The 23568-nt window shown below is 38.7% G+C and overlaps 1 protein-coding gene across 1 annotated transcript in view; it reads right to left on the bottom strand.

Annotated features, from left to right (window-relative positions):
• The window catches only part of ksr (kinase suppressor of ras), a 509869-nt gene that overhangs the window by 453831 nt on the left and 32470 nt on the right, over window positions 1-23568 (bottom strand). The window contains exon 3 of the mRNA XM_067141756.2: window positions 15211-15355. Coding sequence (XP_066997857.1) covers window positions 15211-15355 — 145 coding nt within the window. The remainder of the gene's footprint in view (window positions 1-15210; window positions 15356-23568) is intronic.

Genomic DNA, 23568 nt, shown 5'->3' with positions numbered 1-23568 from the left:
CCAAATACTGAGTGTGACTTGATAGAATCTGATTACGTTCTTTTAAGAATGAAACGTCATTCTTTGTTTAATAATGAGTATTTTGATTCCTTGTTTAGAACGTGCTTTTTTTTACAGGTATATTACATTGCAATATTTGTACTGAACTTGTGTGTCTGACAGACTGAAAAGCTTGTAAGTTATATTTAACAGAGTCGACAGTGGAAAGAATGGCTTCCTTCTTAACAAACTATATCTTTCAACACTGTACAATTCCCAATCTACCCCAGTTCTTGTTTTGAGCCATATCTTTCTACAGTGTCACAATATTGCATCCTGGGCAACTGGTCCCATGACAACTCGCTTCACATTATGAAGTTGTCCAGCAAAGATCCATCCCATGTTATAAAGTCGTCTTGCAACAAATCATCACAGATAGGCCAAATGGCTCGATGATTGTTTGGTAATGTCTCTATGGTTACTTTTGACAACCAAAACTTAATGATGAACTATGATGGATAATCCTAGATTAACTACAACTCAAAAGAGGTAATCCTAAACTGATATTCAAAGGATATACACGAGCGTCAGAAAGTTTAGACTCGACTACAAAAATTAATAATTTTCTTAAATAATTGTTTTCTGTGTGATAAGTGGTACTTTAGTTCTGTTACTTATGTATGGATGCTTTCAGCACTTTCATAAAGCTATTTCAGTGCATATTGCGAGATTTTACCTTATCTTTTGAAAGAAGTTTACATTTATGCTCCCCAGCTCTCATTGCCTGCTTCTACCTAGATAACTTCCGGCCCTTTCCCAGGTAATAAACATGCATCTCTCTCGTGATTACTTGTCCTTGTTTCCTCGCTGTCTTGGAAGTCGACAGTTAGCCTACAGAAGTTATCCTGAGCAGTTGTATGTTAATCTCTGTACCAGATTGTTTAGTTTCTACATTGTTGTTATCTGGGCATAACTACGGTAACAACACACACAAAACAATCGAATATGAGGAAGAAGGCTATAACCCAAGAAAACAGAGCCAAGGCTAGTGCTTATAAAGAAATTGGGTGATCGAAGCGAAAAATGGCAGAAAAATTGAAAATTTCATTGTGCAGCGTTCGCAGAGCACTGACACGCAGAGAGGAAAAACGGGTATTCATGACGATCGACCATGCAGTGGACGTCCAAGGAAGACCTCTAAAATTGAAGATAACCGTATTTTAATCCTCAGCAAGCGTTACAGAAGGCGTACAGCGGTAGATATTTGCTCAGAGATAAATAAAACAAGAACAACCTGCGACTGTGACAACAGCGAAAAATCGTCTGCTTGAGGCGGGATTGTTTGGTCGCGTAGCAGCACGGAAACCATTGTTGAAAACGGTACATAAGCAGAAAAGGCTACAATGGGCCAAAATGCATTCTAACTGGACCACTGAACAATGGAAAAGGGTGCTTTGGATGGATGAATCTAAATTTGAAAAATTTGGTTCCAATTGCCGCCGCCCCAGCGAAAGGGTTATGGAATCCTGCATAATTCCATCTGTGAAGCATGGAGGAGGAAATGTGATAGTTTGGGGATGTTTTGGAAATAATCAGGTTGGTGATTTGGTGAAAGTAGAGGGAATACTGGAAAAGAAACAATATCATCGTATCCTTTCGCGCAATGCCATGCCATCTGGAATGAAGCTGATTAGTGAAGGATTTGTTCTACTGCAGGACAATGATCCTAAACACACCTCCCACTTGTGGGAGCAGTATCTGGAAAGGAAACAAGCTGAAGGAAAATTGGAATTAATGGTCTGGCCTCCTCAATCACCCGATCTGTCATCTATTGAACTTTTGTGAAAAGAACTTGAAAGGAAAGTGAAAGAAATGCACCAGGCAGTGCGGATGGGTTGTGACAATGTCTGTTAGAAACCTGGGGATATACAAATATCGAGACTTTGGAAAAATGAACAGATAGAATGCCACACATCTGTAAAGCAGTAATCGAAGCAAGGAGTGGACACATTGATGAACAGGCAGTGTGATTGCTTAGGATGTTTTGTGTTTCTAGCTCCCTCTGAATGATCAGTGTACAGGAAAATCTAGTGAAACGTGTAATAAAACTAGTTCTAAAAACATAAGTATTTCCATGTTGATTTTCAACAAATAGCCCCTATCATTCATGGTAAGTGAAAATTCATGGGTGAGTCTAAACTTTCTGATGCTAGTGTATGTATTCAAAGTAGAGGCAGAATAATGATTAAAAAACAATGGAGATGTGTTATGGGGGTAAAATATTCAGTTGTCACACACACTGCCAGAAACACAAAGAAAATACTCAGAGAAACCGAACACACACACACAAACACACACAGGACAGATTGGGGCAGATGTAAAGTAATGGAAGTTGTTGCTACATTGAAGGAAGAGGCAGGGACATCAAATGAAGCAACGGCTGCAATAATTCATAATAATTCAGCTTTTAGTGAAATTTAAAGGAAGGTACCTAAGATGGAATCCATGCGGTGAACGATTCAGAGAGTAAGAGAAGGAAATCTTCCACCAAACCCAAAATCTCTGACAGATTTTACCGATGTTCCTGACAGGTATAAAACGGACAGGAAAGGCAAGCAATTGCTTTCAAAGTTTAGTTGTAAAAGAAAATTGGTGGTATAAGCAACACAAACTCATTTACAATATTTAAGCAATTGCCCATACTGGTTATGTGACGGAACTTTCAAATCTTATCTCAAATTAATAAGCCTGCTTTATAAAACCCATGGGAATATTCAGGGACAATGGTTCCTACTAATGATGGTTTTAATGGTAAGAAAAATAGAAGAGATGTACACCAAGGTCTTTGAAATCCTACATGAAGAAGCTGAAAGACTTGATGCAAGTGTAACAGACTAATATAACTAGGAAACAATATTCTTTAACCCATGGGTAAATAATGCAAACAATATTTTTTTAATGATTATTATTATGACTCATAAGGTATGGCTATGAAGTGTTTACATCCATTTAGTATTATTATTGTTATTATTTACGTAGTTTTGTACGAACCTTATTTCGTATAATCATGATCGTATTATTTGTGAGGTTATGTATGTCATGAAACATCTGCTGTATATATATTGAGTTTATCTAATGTAAGAACACATATTTAATAGTATATAATTTATTATTACCTGTATATATGATGTATAATCAAATGTAACATTGTGCAACACACTGAAATAAGTCCAGAGCAATGCTATGTGTGACTAGAATTACGTAGAAACTTCCATACATTGTAAGTAGGCTATTGGAGACTCTCGAATTTATGAGAAAATATGGTGAGTCATATTCTTCTAGAAGCCTGGCCAGGCAACGTATATAAAGAGCCAGTCTTGATGGTGGAGTTGAGTTGTTTCAATGAGACTTGTGTGGAAGTCATGTTAACCGAGTGTCTGAAGTCGAGTATGTGAACTGGTTTTGTTGGGTTGGTAGTTGACATGCATCTGTAACAGTCTTCTTCTGATTCTTCGTAGTAGTGTTTTGTTTTGTGATGGCAGCTAATAAGTGCATGTGAATATGTGGAAATAACTTGTAAATAAAGCAGTGTACACAATTGACAGCATTTTGTGTGCGTCTTTGTGGATACATCAGACTCTGGAGAAAATGTATATCCTGGGTTTATTTCTATGGATTATGAAATTGCACCTATGAATGATATTACAGCAGCATTCCCAAATTACAAGACTTGTGGCTGTTTTTTCAACTTTAGTCAAACCTTGCAGCAGAAAGTACAGGCAGTAGGACTTGCTAAGGTGTACATGGCTGAAGAAAATTATGAAATTCATGGAAAGTTCCATTCTCTACTTGCCCTTGGAGCAGAGGTGATTCAAATTTTTGACTGACTTAGACAATCCTCGAAAGCATTGCTTGCCCCTGTATTCGAGCATGTCAGTGAAAATTATATGAGGCAGGTGAACAGAACGATGACATAGGGCACCTATATTCCCACTAAATGTAAGGAACTGTTGTGATCGAAAGGTGACTAGTCTCCCCAGAATCACACAAACCCAGTAGAGGAATGCCTTGTTATACTGAATCATCGCACTGAAAAATTACATCATTTTGGCATTCCTTGAAAAATTACAGAATTAAGTTGCGGAAGTAAACAAGAAAGTAAAAAAGAAAATCCTGGTTCTAGAAACTCACAACTCTCCAAGGAACTAGCAAAAGCACCAAGATACAGATAGATGAATGGAAAGACTTGTTGGTCAGTATGAAGAAAACAAGGAACTTGATGAAGAGGTGGACTAACTTTATGCCCTGGGTCAAGCCATTGCAGGAAATATGTTCTAAGTATTAAATTTTCATACAAATATGTATTGAAGGCAAGTTCATTCACCTCATTTATTGTTAGGGATGAAATATCCATTGGGACTACGTTCTACATTCAACTGCACAAAAACCAGCCAGCAAAGAAACTTTCAATTTTGTACCTTCTTGAAACGCAAGGATATTCTTGAACTGTGGCCAAAGAGATGATACTTGAAATCCTACCACCTTCAGAATAATTCATCCTATTTGAAACAAAAGCATTTTGAAAGGTCATCTTTACCGATGGCCAATTTTTGTGCGGTAAGTGTGCATGTGACGTCTTTTCCCTGGGCCCAAAGGCGAGTAGTCGTGGGACAGGTTTTCTGGGACAACTTGCCATAAGCTCTCTTCTCGCCTACACTTTCCCTTGCTGTTTCTACTACAGTATTCCTGTATGCCACCAATTCTGTATCCTAAACCTAACTAATCTATTCTTTGGAATTTTTCATTGATCTTACACACATCTAACTTCCTTGTTCTGGAGTTATCCTAAACTTAATTAATCTATTCTTTGGAACTTTTCACTGATCTTATGGTTCTACGTCTAATTTTCTTATCCTGGAGATTTTCTACCCTTATACATCTGCAGACAAATTTCAATGTCCCTATCCTAGGTCAAATGGTAATTAATTAGTTAATGTTATTTGCTTTATGTCCCACTAACTACTTTTTTTTTTTTTTGCAGTTTTTAGAGATCCAGAGGTGCCAGAATTTAATCCCGCAAGAGTTCCTTTATGAGCCAGCAAATCTACCAACACGACGCTGACCTATCTGAGCACCTTCGAATACCACCGGACTGAGCCAGGATTGAACCTATCAAGCTTGGGTCAGAAGGCCAGCGCCTCAACCGTCTGAGCCACTCAGCCCAGCTCAAATGATATTTAGTTCACAGCAGAGAGGTACACCCATACAATCTCAATAGATTTTCAGAATTTGAGGTCAGTTACGTTATAGTCTATTAAAGTTCTGGTGCCCCTACCCTTCCATTAACACTATCTTATCCTTGTTGTTAGCCCCAATTAAGATGTCACTTAGTGCTTCACAAAACTTGTCTACCTCCTCATCAGCTCCCTCACATGATGAATACACAAATACTGTTTTCGTCCTTGCTTCTCTAACAGCGAAAATGATACATTTCATTTGTTCATATATGCACCCAAGAGAAAATATTGCATGCTGTGTTTTCCTGATGAACAACCCCATCCCATACTCTACATTTTCCCTTTTAACACCTGTTAAGAACACTTTACAATATCCTATTCCTTCCCAAATATCATATACTCCTAACACATCCAAATGCATCCTCTTCACAGACTAAGCCAGTTTTGCTTCCTTTCTTCTATACAACCCATTGAATTCCATTACATTAATCTATCTGTTCCCAAGGAATCCTAATCCTGAAAAATAGAAGGGGAACTGTCACTCCCATACATCTGAGGCTTATTTAAAACATTCTGAGCATGCTCAGTAAATTTCTGGGAATTTGGATGTTAATGTTATACATAGTCCCAGTGAGTATATCTCCTCTAATGGTTTAGGGACCACCAGTCAAGGGGGTAGTCTTAGCAGCCTGAGAAAAAGGGTCATGGCGTGAGATATGTCCCGATTCCCAATTTGCCCACACCTATTCCACGGTAACCCCGATTCTCAGGACCACTCACTAGGCCACTTAGCCATTTCCAATACATGACTAGAGGAATGCACACAATGCATCACTGTAAACAAATTGTATAAATAACATGTAGTCAAGCAACACAATCAACATCTAAATGCCATCAACCCAGAGATATATCTGTGTTGAAAAGATCAGACAGCTGAAAACAACATTAAATGGACACAGATCTCTTCTTGGAAAGAACAACTAAGAAGTTTGCAATAGCATACATACCTCTGGAAAAGCAATAAAACCAAGAAATATGAGCCTAGATGGTTTTGAACAAAGATTTGCTATGTGTAAAAAATCTCAGAAAAAGAAATATTTAACAGGTACGAAAGATTTATCCTTGCCATGTGGATTAGTTTCAGTTTGTGAGTGGAATTATTTGTGTAAAAATCATTTGTTACTAAAACTCATCAAAATCCTAAAGTGTATGTAATACACCACAAATAAGTAATTTATTCCAGATTCCAGCAGATAACTTTGCAGGAAACCCTTTGTTCTTCTAAATCATAATATTAAACTGTCCACCTGAATTAAAAACAGTGCAAAGCCCACCACAAAATTTCTCAATTGTATGTAATACAGAGGTCCTAGAAAGAAATGTTGAAGTTGCCTACCAACATCCCAAATTGTATGTTATATAAAGGCCTTGGTCTTCTTACAGCATCGTAAGAAGAAGCACTCCAACACTTTAATGCTTGCTGCCGTTACACATGTTTATGCTAGTCGGGAGCCATTACACTAAATATCAACTTGTCTATGTTCTTTGAACATAGCTAATGAATTATTAATCAATAAAATAGTCAGATGATACAAGAAAAATATGCCACAAGCTTAAAGACCACGAAATGACTAACAAATTCTCTACCTCACAAAGGTATAAGAGTTGAATGTTATAAGGAATATATACTGCCTGCCAATAATTGGATGAAACATTATGACGGAGGGTAGTGAATGGTAGGATGCAATTAAAATGATGGCTAATGCCATTGCAGAAAGAAGGTGCCAGGTAGGTGTCTGGATGATAACCTCTGTCAGCATTGCCACAGAAAGAATGAAACACTGGCTCACGTCTTAGGATCATGCCTGCATAGTAAAGTACCATTGAGTAAGATATTTAATGGCAGATGAACTTTGAAGGAAAGGTTATACTTTTATGAAGACGTCCATGGCATACCATCCAATGACAGCATTAAACACACGGACATGACTGCTCTTGAAAATATGGTAAGGAAAGAGGCTATATAATATGACCCCATCATTAGATTTGAGAATCATAAAAGCCAACCAGAAGAAGACGACAGTGAGAAAAAGAACACATTCTGACAGTCCCCTTCTACTAAAACAAATACCATCTATACAAGTTTGAAGCAACTGGGATGATGCTTGGAGCACATAGTATGGTATTAGCATTCGTCATGAAGTGCTGGTAGTAATTTGGCTTGCCAAAAAATGGAAATACTTAATGGAAATGTAATCTGTAGTTAATAAGGAATTGTACAATCCCACCCCTACAGTTAGTATTACCTAGCACTATACAAAGCATTCACAGAGACTATAAAATTTACAGCAATGTAGGACTATATTCTATATGGTATTACTGTAGTTCACTATGCCCACAGTAGCAACCTGCAAGTTCAGGAAGTTGACGATTCAATAATAAATCATCTTTCTCTCTAAATATGAGGTTCAATTATTTCTTTATATGCACATAACTACATCATATACCAGGCCTGGTATTTCTATCTAAATACATATTTCTTTTCACATTAGCTACAGTCAAAATGTTGTCATATCTTTAAAAAATAGGGTATTTGGAGTGATTTAAAATATATTTAATTCTTCATATCTGTCCATATTTCCAGTCTTAGTATATGTTTTTACATATTTGAGGAAAACTTTAATATACTTACATAATTTAACATTTTATTTTAAATATCTTCCAGATGCGTTTGGTTTCTAAGTTATTCTTCTCAGAAAATAGTAAAAATTTATTTTACTACCGTTATTAATTCAAAGTTAGATTCAGGTACAGTATTTCTATCAAATACAGAAAGCAAGTTCTGCTCTACACATACTTTTTTCTTTTTAGCTGGCTTTGGTCTAGTCACTCATCCCACTGTGACTCATATCAAAAAGGTTAAACGCTTGTTCTGTAACTTAATTCTTTTGTTTGTGGCTTTCATGTTTAATCAATGGATATTTAGCTGTGCTCTTTTTATAAGTATTAAAATTTGATGCAATATAGATAATTATTCTTTACATATTTTCTTCCATCTTTGACATCCTCCCAGTATATGAGACAATCAGCCAGCACCTTCTTGTACTTTTCGGGTAGAGGTCCCCTCCATCTTTTGCGTTTTGATTCCATCTTAAAGCCTTGGTACCTCTTTGCCATCTGCCTAAATCTGACCGTTATTAATTTTTTCGCTTCTGGGATACCTTTTCACATCTCTGGAACCACCATGGCCCTGTTCACACTGTTTTTATGAAATTCCATATTCTTTTTGTTAGTCGGTTATCTGACATCCTGAAAATGTGTCCAAAGAGTATCATTGTTTTCTTCTTAATCGATACTGTGATTGGTTCTATCATACTCTATACCTCTTTATCAGATTTCAATCATACCTGCCCGTCGACCCATCTGTTACCTAGGATCTTCCTTAATATCCTGTGTTCCCTTTATTCCAGTTGAGTGACTTGTCCCTGTCTACTCAGGGTCAAGTTTTCTGATGCATATAATCCCTCAGTTTAACAACTGTGTTGTAATGTCTGAACGTGGCTCCTATACTCGCAGTCCTCTTATTGTGTTTCTTTGTAAGATGGCATTCTTGGTCCAGCTTCCGTATCATGACTTCAAGATTCTTCACATTAATACCTTTTATTTTAAAAATTAGTCCATATTTCACTCCATGTTTTGATAATTTTTAGCCTATATGTATGCACGTATTTCGCCACTTTTTTACATATAAATCCTAGGCCTGATCATTACAGAATGTGTCCAGCTCCTTAGCTGAATGGTCAATGTAGCAGCATTTGGTTTGGCGAGCCCTGAATTCGATTCACGGCCTGGTCAGGGATTTGAATTTGAAATAGTTAATTCCCTTGGTGTGGGACTGGGTGTTTGTGATGTACCCAACATCCCTGCAACTCATACACCACACACAACACTCCTCCACCATAATAACACACAGTATTGCATACACAGCAGATGCCATCCACACTCATCGGAGGGTCTGCCTTACTACAGCTGCAGAAGCTAGCAACAGCCACACAAAATCAGTTATTATGGACTGTTATGTCTTTCGACGTTTGGTCAACAAACTACAGTGAATTTACTATGCGCCTCTACAATCATCTATTTGCAACTAGCTTTGTGTCCTTGTTTAGTTACACACTTATCATTCAATCATTTAAGACCAACTCTAGTCACTGCCAACTGGGTTTTCATCTACTTCCCTTACTGTCCATTATACTTCTAGGTAACCTATCTCCTCCATTTGTCATTTTTGGTGGGTTTTATTCACTGATTCTAATTTCTCATCAATAATTATAATTCACGCTGTAGTTATCTAAAATAAAACCACATGTATTTATAAGTATGTTCAGTTACATAAAATATACCCACAAACTTAGACTAAAAGTTTTCAAGTATTGACATTTGTTGCACACAAATACAGTATAATTACGTTATAAATGATACTTTTATCAATCCTTTCTGACATCGCTGAGTAATTCTCAATGGTGTAATAACTAGAGGTGTTAGCTTTTGTTAACGAGTGATAAAAGTAATGTTGTATTTTGGGGTTAAACATGTATTATAATTGTATATATGTCCTTGTTTTGCACTATTTGGGACAAGTTTAAATCGGAATAACAAGAAATTCGTAAATATTGCCATGAACACTATAATACAGGAAATATTTTTAAAAAAGTTTTATAGTTTACATCCCTTCACCACGTTTATTTTAACCGTAACCATGCTACTGTGTAAGGTTGTGCATGTACACAAAACACACATTTACTGTACATAATTGTATACACATTAACGCAAACAGAGTAGTTCAACTCTAGACAGAATTCAGGAAGGAAAGTCATTTCACAAGCTGTGAAGCATGACAGTAAAAGACACTTTGGAATGCTGTTTATACTGCACGGGAAAAGACAGATACACCTTGACATCAGAGGACAGAGCCTACAACAGCTAAAGGTGGTTGATAAGGTTGTTTTTTTTTTTTTTTTTCTCTACGTCGCACCAACACAGATAGGTCTTACAGCGACAATGGGATAGGAAAGGCCTAGGAATGGGAAGGAAGCGGCTGCGGCCTTAAGGTACAGCCCCAGCATTTGCCTGGTGTGAAAATGAAAAAAAACCATCTTCAGGGCTGCCAACAGTGGGGTTCAAACCATGCAAGCTCACAGCTGCCCGCCCCTAACCACACGGCCAAGTCGCCCGGTGAAAAAACAGGGGTTAGGTGTAGGCCAACTCTGGCTGTTGTTGAAAGAGATTTTTCAAGAAAGGATAGAGCTGTTTACAAAGTCTATTTATTCTGGGAATTGGTCTGGCAATTAGTCTGCACAAGCAATGCAATCCTTTCAGGACTTTTTTTTTTTTCTATTTCACATCGCACAAACACAGATAGCTCTTACGGCAATGATTGATAGAAAAGGGCTGGGAGTGGGAAGGAAAAGACCATGGTCTCGATTAAGATACAGCTCCAGCATTTGCCTGGTATGAACATGGGAAACCATGGGAAACCATCTTCAAGGCTGCTAACAGGGGGGTGGGCGGGGGTTTCGAACCCACTATCTCCCGAATGAAATATGACAGCTAAGTGACCAAAACCGTGCAGCCACTCACTCGGTTCCCTTCAGTTTCCTCACATTTTCTACTGTAATTGGATTACAAGAAGGAGGCTATGTAATATTACGGGCAGCACAAAAGAAAGGTATGCAGTTCGCAACGCTTCTATCGCTTAAGATACTTCTGCTAATGTTCTGCGCGCTATCTCTCTCGGAATGAGTTACGCAAGTCATTCGTTTCCACAACCATACAAGTTTTGCTTCAAAGTCAACATGACCAAGACAGCTGTTAGTTTGGTGGACAGAGTAAAGGGGCAAAACTCTAATGGCTGTACTATTTCAATTGCTGTTCTGACACTGCATGCTCAAGTGTAGAATCTACGAGAGCTTTCTCAAAATAGAGTCTTGTAGTAACTAACAGGACACTACAAATAACACCATTACTTACACCATCTTCACATTCACTCTCTTCATAACCACATCTCTTCCCATCCCTACTCATGTTTCTAACTTCTCAGACTTCATATTACTACGCAATAGTTCTGACACTATTTCATATCCATTATGAAACTGTATTCATGTGGCAGCACTGTCCATAAAAACAAATGAAACCAAAATTTCATTATGAATAAAATGCACACAATTACAATCACATGCAAACAATACACTAACACTAACCTTCCAACATTTCTTGTTTAGCCAAACAAATGGTTTAAGCCATGACCTACTGATGTCAACTGACCAAATAATAAACCCATGCCAAATCCAACAGCAATAACAGCACACAATTTAAAATTCCCAAGTGACACATTGAATGCTCAATGTGAAGCGTAACAAATCAAGTATAGATGCATAATCCTTGGCTAGAGTTAATTAAATTAGATTTTCTTTAGTTGTAATGATCAAAGACTTTAAATATTACTTATTTAGGCTCACAGAGCGCGCTGATGCTGTAAGGAATATTGAACACTTTCACGCATTCCCATGTTGTGGGCACTTCAGCTATGAACACATGACCTTCAGGTGATAATGTTTACAGTTCCTTGCGTGCTTTCATATTGAATCGTGTTGGTAAGTGGATATGTTGTAGCATTTTATGTGATGGAGTGATAATATATTGCCAAATGTTTTCAGCGAATAAGAGAGAACTTTTCCAGTAGTTAAATTGAAGGACAGTATTAAAGGAGAGTTAAGTTAGGCCCTACGTGTGGAGTGGAAAATAATTCGAGGATGGTGAACCCTTGTGGAGCTCTTAATTGTACAGATCGCTACCATGAGGAATCTGATGTGTCTTCTCATAAGTGAGTGGAAATTGAACTGTTATGAAATTTATTTTCAAATACCATAATAGTGAATTAAGCACGCTATGGGATGGTGGATTCAGGGAACGTGTGGATATGGAATTTTGAATGTGTAGGCTTCTTATTCTTGACCTTACTTCAATTTATTGAGGGGTAATTCTTAAGAACTAAACAGCTATTTTGAAAAAAAAAAAAAAAAAAGAAGAAGAAGAAATACATACCTATTTTTCTTACAAACTGTGTACCGGTACTAATAATTGGAAAAACATGGGCCTAGAATCCAGAAAATGTGGTTGATAAAGCTTCATAAAACCTGTCTAGTTTTAGGGCAATGTATTGCATCAAATTATTAAACATTACCTGAAAAATTCTTTATGGGTGCTGTAAATTTTAATTTCTCCTTTTTCATCAACATGTTATTGGCTTTATGTCTGACTAACTACTTTTACGGTTTTCAGAGACGCCGAGGTGCCGGAATTTAGTCCCGCAGGACTACTGACACGAGGCTGACACATTCGAGCACCTTCAAATTCCACCGGACTGAGCTAGGATCGACCCTATCAAGTTGCGACCAGAAGGCCAGCACCTCAACTACCGAATTACTCAGCCTGGCAATTTCTTCTTTTTCACAGCTGTTTTATAGTGAAAGAAGGTTTAAATGTGGTATTCCAAACATTTTTACTAGAACCAAGTCTATAACATCCTTATTACAAGCCTGTGAGTTACGTTGTCCCTGTTAAGGTTATCAGTTTCATAAGATGATTGCTCTGTTTTCGGGGAATGTTCTCTTAATTTAATTTAATTTGATTGTTCAATAACAATGCAAAATGTTTACAGTTTTTGTGTGTGCATGGTAGTTGGTGTAGGATGTGTCTTTCATTATCAATTAATTGGGAATGGCTAAGTTTCCCTGAGGCCTTAATGAGACATTGTCAAACATTTATCGAGAATCAATGTGAAGGAACACACAGACTTTCACACTTCGTGGTCCACTTTTACCACTTCAGACCTCGGATTACTTCCCTATATGCAACTTCTGCCTGGCATGCGATTTAAAATTAGCTAGCAATACAGTGTTTTTGGTTTGTAATCCGCCGAGAATATCCGTACGGATCGTCTGTTTGCTGTTGCGGTCCCTTTTTAAAATATTTTCGATGTACCTAATTAACATCCATTCTTACCAAGTTATCTCATGATATAGATTTTGATTCCTACAGGGAACCTGAAATATTTGTCCTGAATGAGTAAAATTATAATGTCCAATAACGGACCATTTATATTGGTATTATAAATTTACTCATTCCGGACATATATTTCAGGTTCCCTATGGGAATCAACATCTATATGGCCAAGCAGGCATCAATTTTTGGTAATGAGACAAAGTCTCTCATAGTGCATTGGCACTGCCAGTGGCTCCAAATAGCCTACGCAGTGGCCTCCACGGTATGCACTAGCCATGCGTCTTGGTGGGTGTACTATTTACCAACTGATGAGCCCAACTTACCACACTGGGACAAAATGCTGGCAACCAGGAATGAGTTAGCTGGAAAATTTATAATGTCCAATAATGGACCATTTATATTGGTATTATAAATTTACACATTCGGGGCAAATATTTCATGTTCCCTATGGGAGTCAACATCTATATCATCTGATGGCCAGGCAGGCATCAATTTTTAGTAAAGAGACAAAGTCTCTCATAGTGCATTGGCACTGCCGGTGGCTCCAAATAGCCTACGCAGTGGCCTCCACAATATGCACTAGCCACGCGTCTTGGTGGGTGTGCTATTTACCAACTGATGAGCCCAACTTACCACACTGGGGCGAAACGCTGGCAACCAGGAATGGGTTAGATGGAAAATTTATAATGTCCAATAACGGACCATTTATAATGGTATTATATGTTATCCCGTGTCATAGAAATAATGATAACATTGACAGGTGATTTCATGCATGTGTTAATGTCAATTAATGCATGTATTCCATGCTACGATCTCAACGGCGAGCTCAGGTATGCCCTTAACATGGCGGTACGCGCATGGCCATCTCTTCCCCAGTCACAGGCTACTGCTCAGCCGGCGATGTGGGGCCTTGGTAATAAGTTTATATAGCTCTAGAAATAGGTTTATTTTCTCCAGAAATTGATAATGTTAATATCCGATGAATGGTGAGGGGAAAGCACGAGGGAAAAACAGTTGAAGGTCATTTGACCTAGACTAATAACAACCAGGAACCAATCCAATTGACGGGGGGGGGGGAATATTTAATTTGCATATTTCAAAATATGATTACTAATTAGCGGAATAAACTTCATGCATAAGCTAACAGATTCTCATTCATAATACTCGCACACAGGCTAAAGGAAAGGCATAGCAAATTGAGTAAATAGAAATCTCCCTGTTATTGGTGCAACTGATACTAATGAAGTAGTAAAATGTTGGAAATTTCAATGAACAAATCCAGCTAAGAGGAAAGTAGTAGAGCGTGACATTTTTGCGAGCCTACTTGACTCTGCCTACCATGATCTAGAATAACTACAATGGCCACAGTATTGTTCTCAGCACTGTCTATCTTAATAAAAGCAATAATAATAATAATAATAATAATAATAATAATAATAATAATAATAATAATAATAATAATAATAATGTCTGTTAGGTCATCAGCCCAGAGGCTGGTTGGATCCTCAAATAGCACCACCAAAGGTTATGCGGTTATGAGGAAACCCCCAAAACCAATGGCAGCACTAAAATGAGGCGTACTAGGCAAGATGAGGAGTGAGGTAGTTTGCCATTGCTTTCCTCACTGGGTCAGAAAGTACTATTGCAGCACAACTGACCCTATGAGCAGCACCTTTCATAACACTCAGATGCACTAGTCATGCTCTGAATGTCATTACTCAGCACTACCCGTACCCCAGCAACTTCCATATTGTCACAGCCATGGATGTTGACTGGGACTTCGGTGGAAGCTACACTTTACTCTGGCCTGTGCCAAGAGATGGATGCAAAATTACTGTATCCATCAAGAAATGACAGCAGGCAGAATAATAATAATAATAATAATAACAACAACTATTTAATATGTGACAATTAAACAACGTCTACTAACCAGTATATTTCTTTAAATTATGAAGCGCACGACTCAGCCGACAAAGTTCCTCTTCTCTTGCATTTCTTTCACTTAAAATAATCCGTATCTCGTGTTCGGACTTCTCCTGTAGAGCTTCCAATGTCCCCACCTTCTGACACACAGCCTAGAAACAAACATAACTGTCAGAATCTTACAGAATGATTACTACAAGCGATATTTAAAATAAATACTTTCTATGTCAGAAAAAAAGAAGAAAACATATTCACTGTTCCACAAGATACCTAACATACATCTACATTTTAAATGTGGAAAAACTTAAATATACCTATCAAACATTAAGTTCCTGGAGGAAAACTATAATTTAATTTCATCAATTGCAAATACTGAAGTATTCAACCTTATCAGGCCTTTTTAATCATAAAATTACCAGCCTGCTGATGCAGGTGTTTCACCCGGGATGATCCTCTTGGACGTCTGCTCCGCTGTACACTGGCGCATCCAATGCATTCTGTTTCAGTTTCTTATTTGCAATAATATAACCCAGTCACTTTGAATGATATTAACATTCTGCAGAGGCACTGGATGTACTTGCTGGAGATATGTCAGTAAACAATAAAGGTTAAAGATGAATAAATAACCCAAGAGCCAGCTCCATAGATATGTTACAAATTTTATGTAAAATCTAAATGCAGCTTTGAGATGCATTATCGCTCGAAAAAAGAACGAGCACATGGTACTGTATATTTCTCACATTTATCAGACTTCACTGTTATCAAAATACAGTGCAAGTCTTCTGCCATTTTGAATGTAGTTTTAGGCCACCCACCCACAGAGAGAGAGAGAGAGAGAGAGAGAGAGAGAGAGAGAGAGAGTGAGGGTGAGTGAGTGAGCGAGTGTGTAAAGACAACTTACAACATAAGGCCATGCCAGTGTGCATAAACTACGGATGTTATAGAGTACTCCCCATGGAACTCTGGTGGCCTTATGACATGGATTTGGGAGGAGTAGCGCTGTTGAATGAACTCATTAGCAATTTGCAACAGAGAATGAAACCTTTATAAATGTGGAAGAGTGCATTAGGTCTACACCAAGTGCACTGCATAGTGTGTAATCTTCCAGTGACCACGTAGGTCCCTTGTTAGCTCAGTTGGAACCAGAAGAGAAGTCATGAAAGGGCCGGACAAAGTGCGAGCCGGTTTGAATACCCGGAGGTACTGTTCTTTAGAAAGTTCTTTTAAAAAAATTTGCCTTACTTTGCAGGCATGTTGTTTCACATAAATGTTTTCAGTGACTGGATGTTTATGTGTCCCTGAAAAGGGCCATTTGAAGATCAGGTCTGAACAAGAACAGTATGCCCAGTGGAAGGGACTTGAGATATGTGACCACAGGTTTGTTAACACTATGTGCTTGAGATTGTGACCACCTTGATTAATACACATTTCAGCACACCGTTAAACCGCGACTGACTTGCTGGAGCATGTTAGGTGTAACGGATCAGCAGGACTCTGTAATTAGATTTTGGAGGAACTCAGGATCTTCTGGTTGTAGTGCACAGACTACTTGTTTTAAATGGTGATACGGTAGGCTAAGGGACAGGTCCTCCCCATCTTATCAATTGACCGAGGTGAAAAGCATTCAGGTGGTTGCGAACGACTGCTGAATTCTGCATACTAAAACCACTTGGTAACACGCTGTCCTGGAGGCACATCCTCTAACTATAGCAGTAATTACTTGCAGAGAAAATGTACGCAGCAAGTTCCAAGCAAATGGCCCTCAAAGATTTGTGGGCCAATTAGGTCATTATCCAATATACCGCACCAAACATTTACTCCACATCATACCTGAAATGCTGCCTTTCTTATCCAGTAGGGATTGTCAACACTCCAATAAGGCATGTTGTGGCGATTAACGGTACCATTATTCTGAAACCGTCATTCGTCTGAAAACAAGATTTTTGAAACGAACACCACCATCATTTGCCACTTGCCTGAGTATCCATTCACAAAAGTTGACCTGAGCTATGAAATCTGCCGCATGGAACTTGTGGTGTAGTTGCAAGTGACAGGAGTGAAAACTACTGTCATTCAAGATACATACTACAGACTACTGGCTGATATTAGCTTCTTTGTGCCACTGCCAATGTCCCTGCATGCTAGTTATCCATGATAACATTAAACATAACCTCTGCACTGGCTCCAGAATTCACAGGCACCTCTCTAACCGGAGGCAGTCGGATAGTGACCCTGTTGAATGCAAAAAGCAGTTCACATTACTAAAAGTAACTGCAGCTAGTTGGCGTCTGTGTGGAAATCTCTCTTGGTAAATGCGTTGTAATTTCAGCATGTTCAATCTCCATTCACTGCAAATTAGGAGCATTACATACAGATCTGTTGAATACATAGCAAAGGAATGAACAGCACAACTGACACCACACACGAACAGGTGTGTTTGATAGCCAAACCTCTGATTGCAAAACAAACAAAAAATATCTCGGAGGTGGATTCAAACCATCAGCAAATGGTGCGACAGACAGTACCTAGGCAGTCTAGCCAGGCCTGGCTATGTGAATCTCATGTCTTGCTTACGCCAGAAAGAAACCTTGTTTACCATGTTCTGGTTTATGTCAAAGACTGTGGGAATGTTCTGGCAAATGTCAAGCTGTTCTGGAGAACGTCAGGAAGTGTAAGAAATATTCCACCCTTGTGTAAGAAGATTCAAATACTGCTCATTAAATATGGCCCTACTCACTAACAGATACAGCCATAAAGATATCCAGCGATCAATCCATCCCGGACGTCCAACAACTAGAAACGAGAGGAAAGGGGGCAGCTAAAGCCTTTCTGCCATACATTGGGAAAACAACTGACAGAATAGGCTACTGGAGTCCCATGGGGTTAAAACCACATATAGGCCAAGGAAGAAAATCCAGGAACTACTTAGGTCTGCGAAAGACAAGCGCCATCCTCTCTCCACAGGAGGTGTCTACAAGATCCCATGCAGCTGCGGCCAGGTGTACATAGGCACTACAAAACGCAGCATCACCACACGATTGAAGGAGCACAACAGACATAGCCGGCTGGGACAGGCAGACAGATCATCAGTCACTGAACACTAGCTGCTAGCAGGCCATGACATACAGTACAGCGACACCAAAGTACTGTCAACTACTGTTCTTATCACACCCAGCTACAGAGGGAAACCACTGAAATCCTGAATCACACCAAGTCATGTAATGTTATTTACTTGATATATTGTATTGAAAAGGTGAACCCTCTTGTCAATTTATTTCTTATAATCTTACACCAACAGCTTCAACCGTACGGAGGAATCTGAACGGGTAAACAAAGCCTGGCTTCCAGTCCTGAAAGCCTTAAATCCTGAAGGGCACGATGGCCAAGGCAGAACAGAAAAAGAAACGGATGATCGATCAGTTGCCTGTCTCCACCAAGGCAGGTCAATGTACATCAGACTCCTTAATGCTTCAACTAATGGCTGAAGAACAGCCAATCAGTGACCGTACCCCAGCATGGCGGACCAGATGGAATTACACCACCATTTCATTCCACTAAGAGCTTTGCTGCTATTGAAGTCAGTCGGAACCCTTGACAATTCTAAATTCCCATGGAGGGAATTGGATATTTTTTCACCAATACAGCATGTCAAAAATGTCAAAAACATATCAGATGTAAGGTTTTTTCAGGCGTTTGCTCTATTAACCACCTGCATACACCCCAGCGTCAGTGGGTAGGGTCTGACACATCCCACTCTGATAAGTCTAGTGTCAGACCTAAGACGAAACACTGGTTAATAGAGCAAACGCCTGAAAAAACATTACATCTGATATGTTTTTGAAATTTTTGACACCCTTGACAATGTGATACAATTCCTTTAGTTTTGCCAATTGCCACCTTTTCAATACAATAAAAATATATTACAAACTTACATATTTATTATGATGTTTACATGCTACATGTTTCGTTCCTTTTCGTGAGCATCATCAGCCAAACTATCATTAATCTAAGATTGTGTAAGATCATAAAACAATTCTTTTGGTTCAAGATTACTCCTATAAAACTAATTGACAATCTTATAACATTTTAAAAGTCATACAACAATAAAATTATGTCTTAAGTTAACACTTTTTGTCATAATAAATATGTAAATATGTAAATATTGTATTGAAAAGGTGGCAATTGGCTAAACTAAAGGAATTGTATCACAAGTAGATCTTCAATACGGACAAAGTAAAATGAAGTTTATAACCACCCTTGACAATGCCGAACGCAGTCTTTGAATAAACGTTGGGACTATCGCATGCTCCTGGACCACGGCCTACAAGCCCGGAAAACACTGATTTGATATTGAAGTTGTTCACCTCAGCAACTGGAGATGAGGGAACAAACCAAAAGTAGCAAATACGTCGAAAAATGTTGAAGCTGCACATCTTGCCAAGCATTTCACCATGCAACTCGCTGTGCACCAGAAATCAAATAGGTTTGATATTTCAGGATGCAGCTGCCTGGAACTGGCGTTCAGACGGGTTGTCACGTCACTTCACTGTCCCCTCCATGCGATGACTCATTGCTGTGATATTGACAGTCATGTTGTTTCATAACACTGTACCCATGGATAAGAGGCGATTAATAAGCAAAACTTTCCGCAAAATGGCTATATAGAATTAAAGTCACAAAGAGCACCATAATACATGCATTCTAGATAAATGCTGAAAAGCAGTTGCAGCCACTTGGGAGAGCCACAGCTAACAATTATAAACAGTTCTCTATATTGGCTTGCATTTATTTTGTTGTGTTTACTCATGCCCATGCCTGGTCTAGTACCGGTTGGGGACTTGTTCTGAATTGAGTAGGAGCCAGTCAGTACTCTTCCGGGAACAGACTGGGATGGGGGGCCTCAACCCCTACACGGCTCGTCCCAATGGTTGATAGGGGAAGTTCCTGTAGATACGCAGGGCAGATGCGAATAAGGTTATACCAAATAAGCACGCGTGGATCAACTGAGACAATCCACTGCCTTGTGGATAAGGTTTTGACCCAAAGGCTATGGGAGTAAACCCAGAAAGAAAATCAAGCAAGGAGAGAGGCTTTAAGGGAGCAGCCCTCTCACTGTCCTAGCTCCACCACAGGGGTAATTACCTGTATGAAGTGAATTTCAAAACAATTCAGAGAAATATTAGATTTGAAGCCAGACGGATCACAAGACGACGAACTGGCGAAAAACGGAATATGAGAATCAGAACCTGGAATATTACCTCTCTGACAGGCAAGGAAGTCGAAGTGGTGGAGGAGATGAAGTACAAACTCGAAATTCTTGGGATCAGTGAAGTGAAGAAAAAAAGGGAACAGGGGAGATGGAACTGGACCAGGGATATGTTCTTGAGATATTCAGGAGTAGATAAGAGAAGCAGAGCTAAAGGAGTCAGAATTATCACAAGTGAACAATTAAGTAATAAAGTGGTGGATTGGAAGGCAGTAAGCCAAAGGATAATGAGATTAGATCTGGATCTGGAAAATAACCAAAATGTTGCCATTGATGCTTTCACGGCCCATACTTATAGACATGATACTGTATAGGCTTTTGGGCTTATGCTGTGTCAAGAAAACAAGGCGAAATTCTTTACACTTCTTAAGATGTCTTTCTCGTGGACAGTCGAGATTTTCTTCTGATGACGCAGGGCACAGTTCTCTGCGAGATGTAAAGAATTTCACATTTTCTTGACATGGCACAGGCTTAAAAGCCTATACAGTATCATGTCTACAACAAAAAATTTGCTCTCATAAAAATATATGCTCCTAATGAAGATAGTGGTGAGATAGAAAAGGAGATATTTTACTCTGCCCTCCAGAGCACATTGGACAAAGCTAGAGATACAATAGAATCGGTGATAATAATGGGGGACTGGAATGCTAGAGTTGGGAATAAGATAAGTTCTATCGTCGCCATAAGATCTATCTGTGTCGGTGTGGCGTAAAGCCACTAGCCAAAAGAGAAAAAAAAAAAGATAAGTTCTGGTCATGGAAGCTTGGGAAGGTATGGGGCAGAGAGAAGTCTGAACAGCAATGGGAAGAGAATGCTCGAGTTCTACATAGATAATGAAATGCTAATAGGGAATTCTTTCTTCCCTCATAAACAGATCCAGCAAATTACCTTTGAGACAATAAGCAGAAATGTACGAAGTACAAAAGACTACTATGTGTACACAACGTATACCCACTATGATATAATGGATGCGAGGTTATGCCGCAGTGCGAAACTCAACACTGAACATCGTTTATTGATAATGGAAACCCGGTTCAGATATATACCAAAATTAATTATGTCAAAGTGAAAGAATCTGCATCTCCAAGTGACGTGGGTATTAGAATAAGTTGAGTGAAAAACTCATACAGAAGGAGAAAAATCACAGAGGTGTATGGAAAGTGGGAGACAAATGGAAGGTGATGAAAGAGACGATTAACCAGGTACCTACAGAGGTGTGCGGGATCAGCAGAGTCAAAGGAAATAAGATGGTGGAGCGAAACAGTAAAGGAAGCAGTTGCAGCCAAGAAGAAAGCATGGAAAAGATATATGAAATCGAAAAGTGAGGAAGACGAAGGAACATACAGTATATACAACTAAGAAATGCAGGAGGGAGAACAGTCAAGGAAGCTAAAAACTGATCATGGGAACAGTTCAGAAGGGAAATAGAAGAAAGTTATAAGGAAAATGGCATGTGGTGAAAAGCTTGAAGGGAAAAGAGGAAAGAAAATCAGAAACATTAAGGATAAAAACAACAGGCTGAAAACCAACATAAAGGCCATCCTAGAAGTGTGGAGTGAATATTACTCAGCAATCTTCAAGGAAAGCAATAGAATGGCGAGCATGATACCAATGGAAATGGATAACAGTGGAGAGAGGGAAAATGAAGAAGGTATTAGATTGAAAGGTGCATGAGGCAATTAAGGCAACCAGGACTGGCAAAGCAGCAGGCTGGGATAATATTCACCCAGAGTTTGTGACAAAGTCTCTCATAGTGCATTGGCACTGCCGGTGGCTCCAAGTAGCCTGCGCAGTGGCATCCATGGTATGCACTAGCCATGCGTCTTGGTGAGTGTGCTATTTACAAACTGGTAAGCCCAATGGGGCGAAACACTGGCAACCAGGAATGAGTTAGCTGGAAAATTTATAATGCCCAATAACGGACCATTTATATTGGTATTATAAATTTACTCATTCGGGACAAATATTTCAGGTTCCCTATGGAAATCAACATCTATATCACGATGGAAAACTCCGGACTCAGAAGGATGCAGAAGTTGACGTACACCTGGGAGGTATCCAGTTAACGTATCTTCAACCAAGTGAAGAAGAGGAGTTGAGACGTGCCTTAAAGGATTTTCTGGAAGTCATCACTACGGCCCAGATTTTTAGGTTTTAACCTATTTTTTTTCCTCGCTATTCAATTCACAAATTTTTATATATTTCTTTGTTTCACACTTCCTGGAGCAGAATATGTGAATTTCATTGCACCTAAAAAGCCTAAATGAGGGGTTGACACCTAAAATAACCTGAATAGCTGTTTTACCTTCTTCAAATGAAGTATGTTATTTTCCCTGCATTGTAAAATTATTCCCACCACAATTACAAGCAGTAGGACGGAGATAGTTCATGTTACTACTGTTAAATGCAGCACATCCCATGCTTCCCACTACATATGTGACATCTGGTGGCTCCTTGATGCATCTGATAGATACTCAGGAGGAACGTAAACAGTTTCGCCTCCAGTCGTTCATAGAGAGTACCATGTAATAGATAAGAAAAATGTTCCACCGATCAATACATTTATTGTGGATGAATTATTACACTAGTACCGGTTTCGACCTATCTTGGCCATCATCAGCTAGCACACAAATTTACAGTCATGGGATAAATTACAAAGAATGTCTGATAAAAAATGGACGTAAAATATATTGCAGTATGTTGCGTTAAAATAGCTCTGATTAAAAGTAGTGATGGTTAGAAGAAACTAAAACCTATTGATTGAGCATGGACATGAGTACATAACACATTAAAATATATATCAGTAGAAAGATCCCGCAATATATCAATAATGTTCACAATAATAACCTAAACATGAATACCACCAATAAATCGAACCTAAACAAACTCAAAAACAAAATAAAACAGAACAATCTACTAATAACAAAAGCCGACGAAGGCAACACTACGGTCATTATGGATAAGAATGAATACATAACTAAGACTAAAGAATGTTTCCAGGACAACACTTTTTCAATTAAACGCCGAGATCCAACCAATAATATACAAAGAAATTTAAAAAATCTACTCAAGAACACACACTTTATTCTCACCGAAACA

Source organism: Anabrus simplex, chromosome 2, assembly GCF_040414725.1.
Source record: "Anabrus simplex isolate iqAnaSimp1 chromosome 2, ASM4041472v1, whole genome shotgun sequence".
Taxonomy (NCBI): Eukaryota; Metazoa; Arthropoda; class Insecta; order Orthoptera; family Tettigoniidae; genus Anabrus; species Anabrus simplex.
This window is presented reverse-complemented; position numbering and strand designations above follow the sequence as displayed.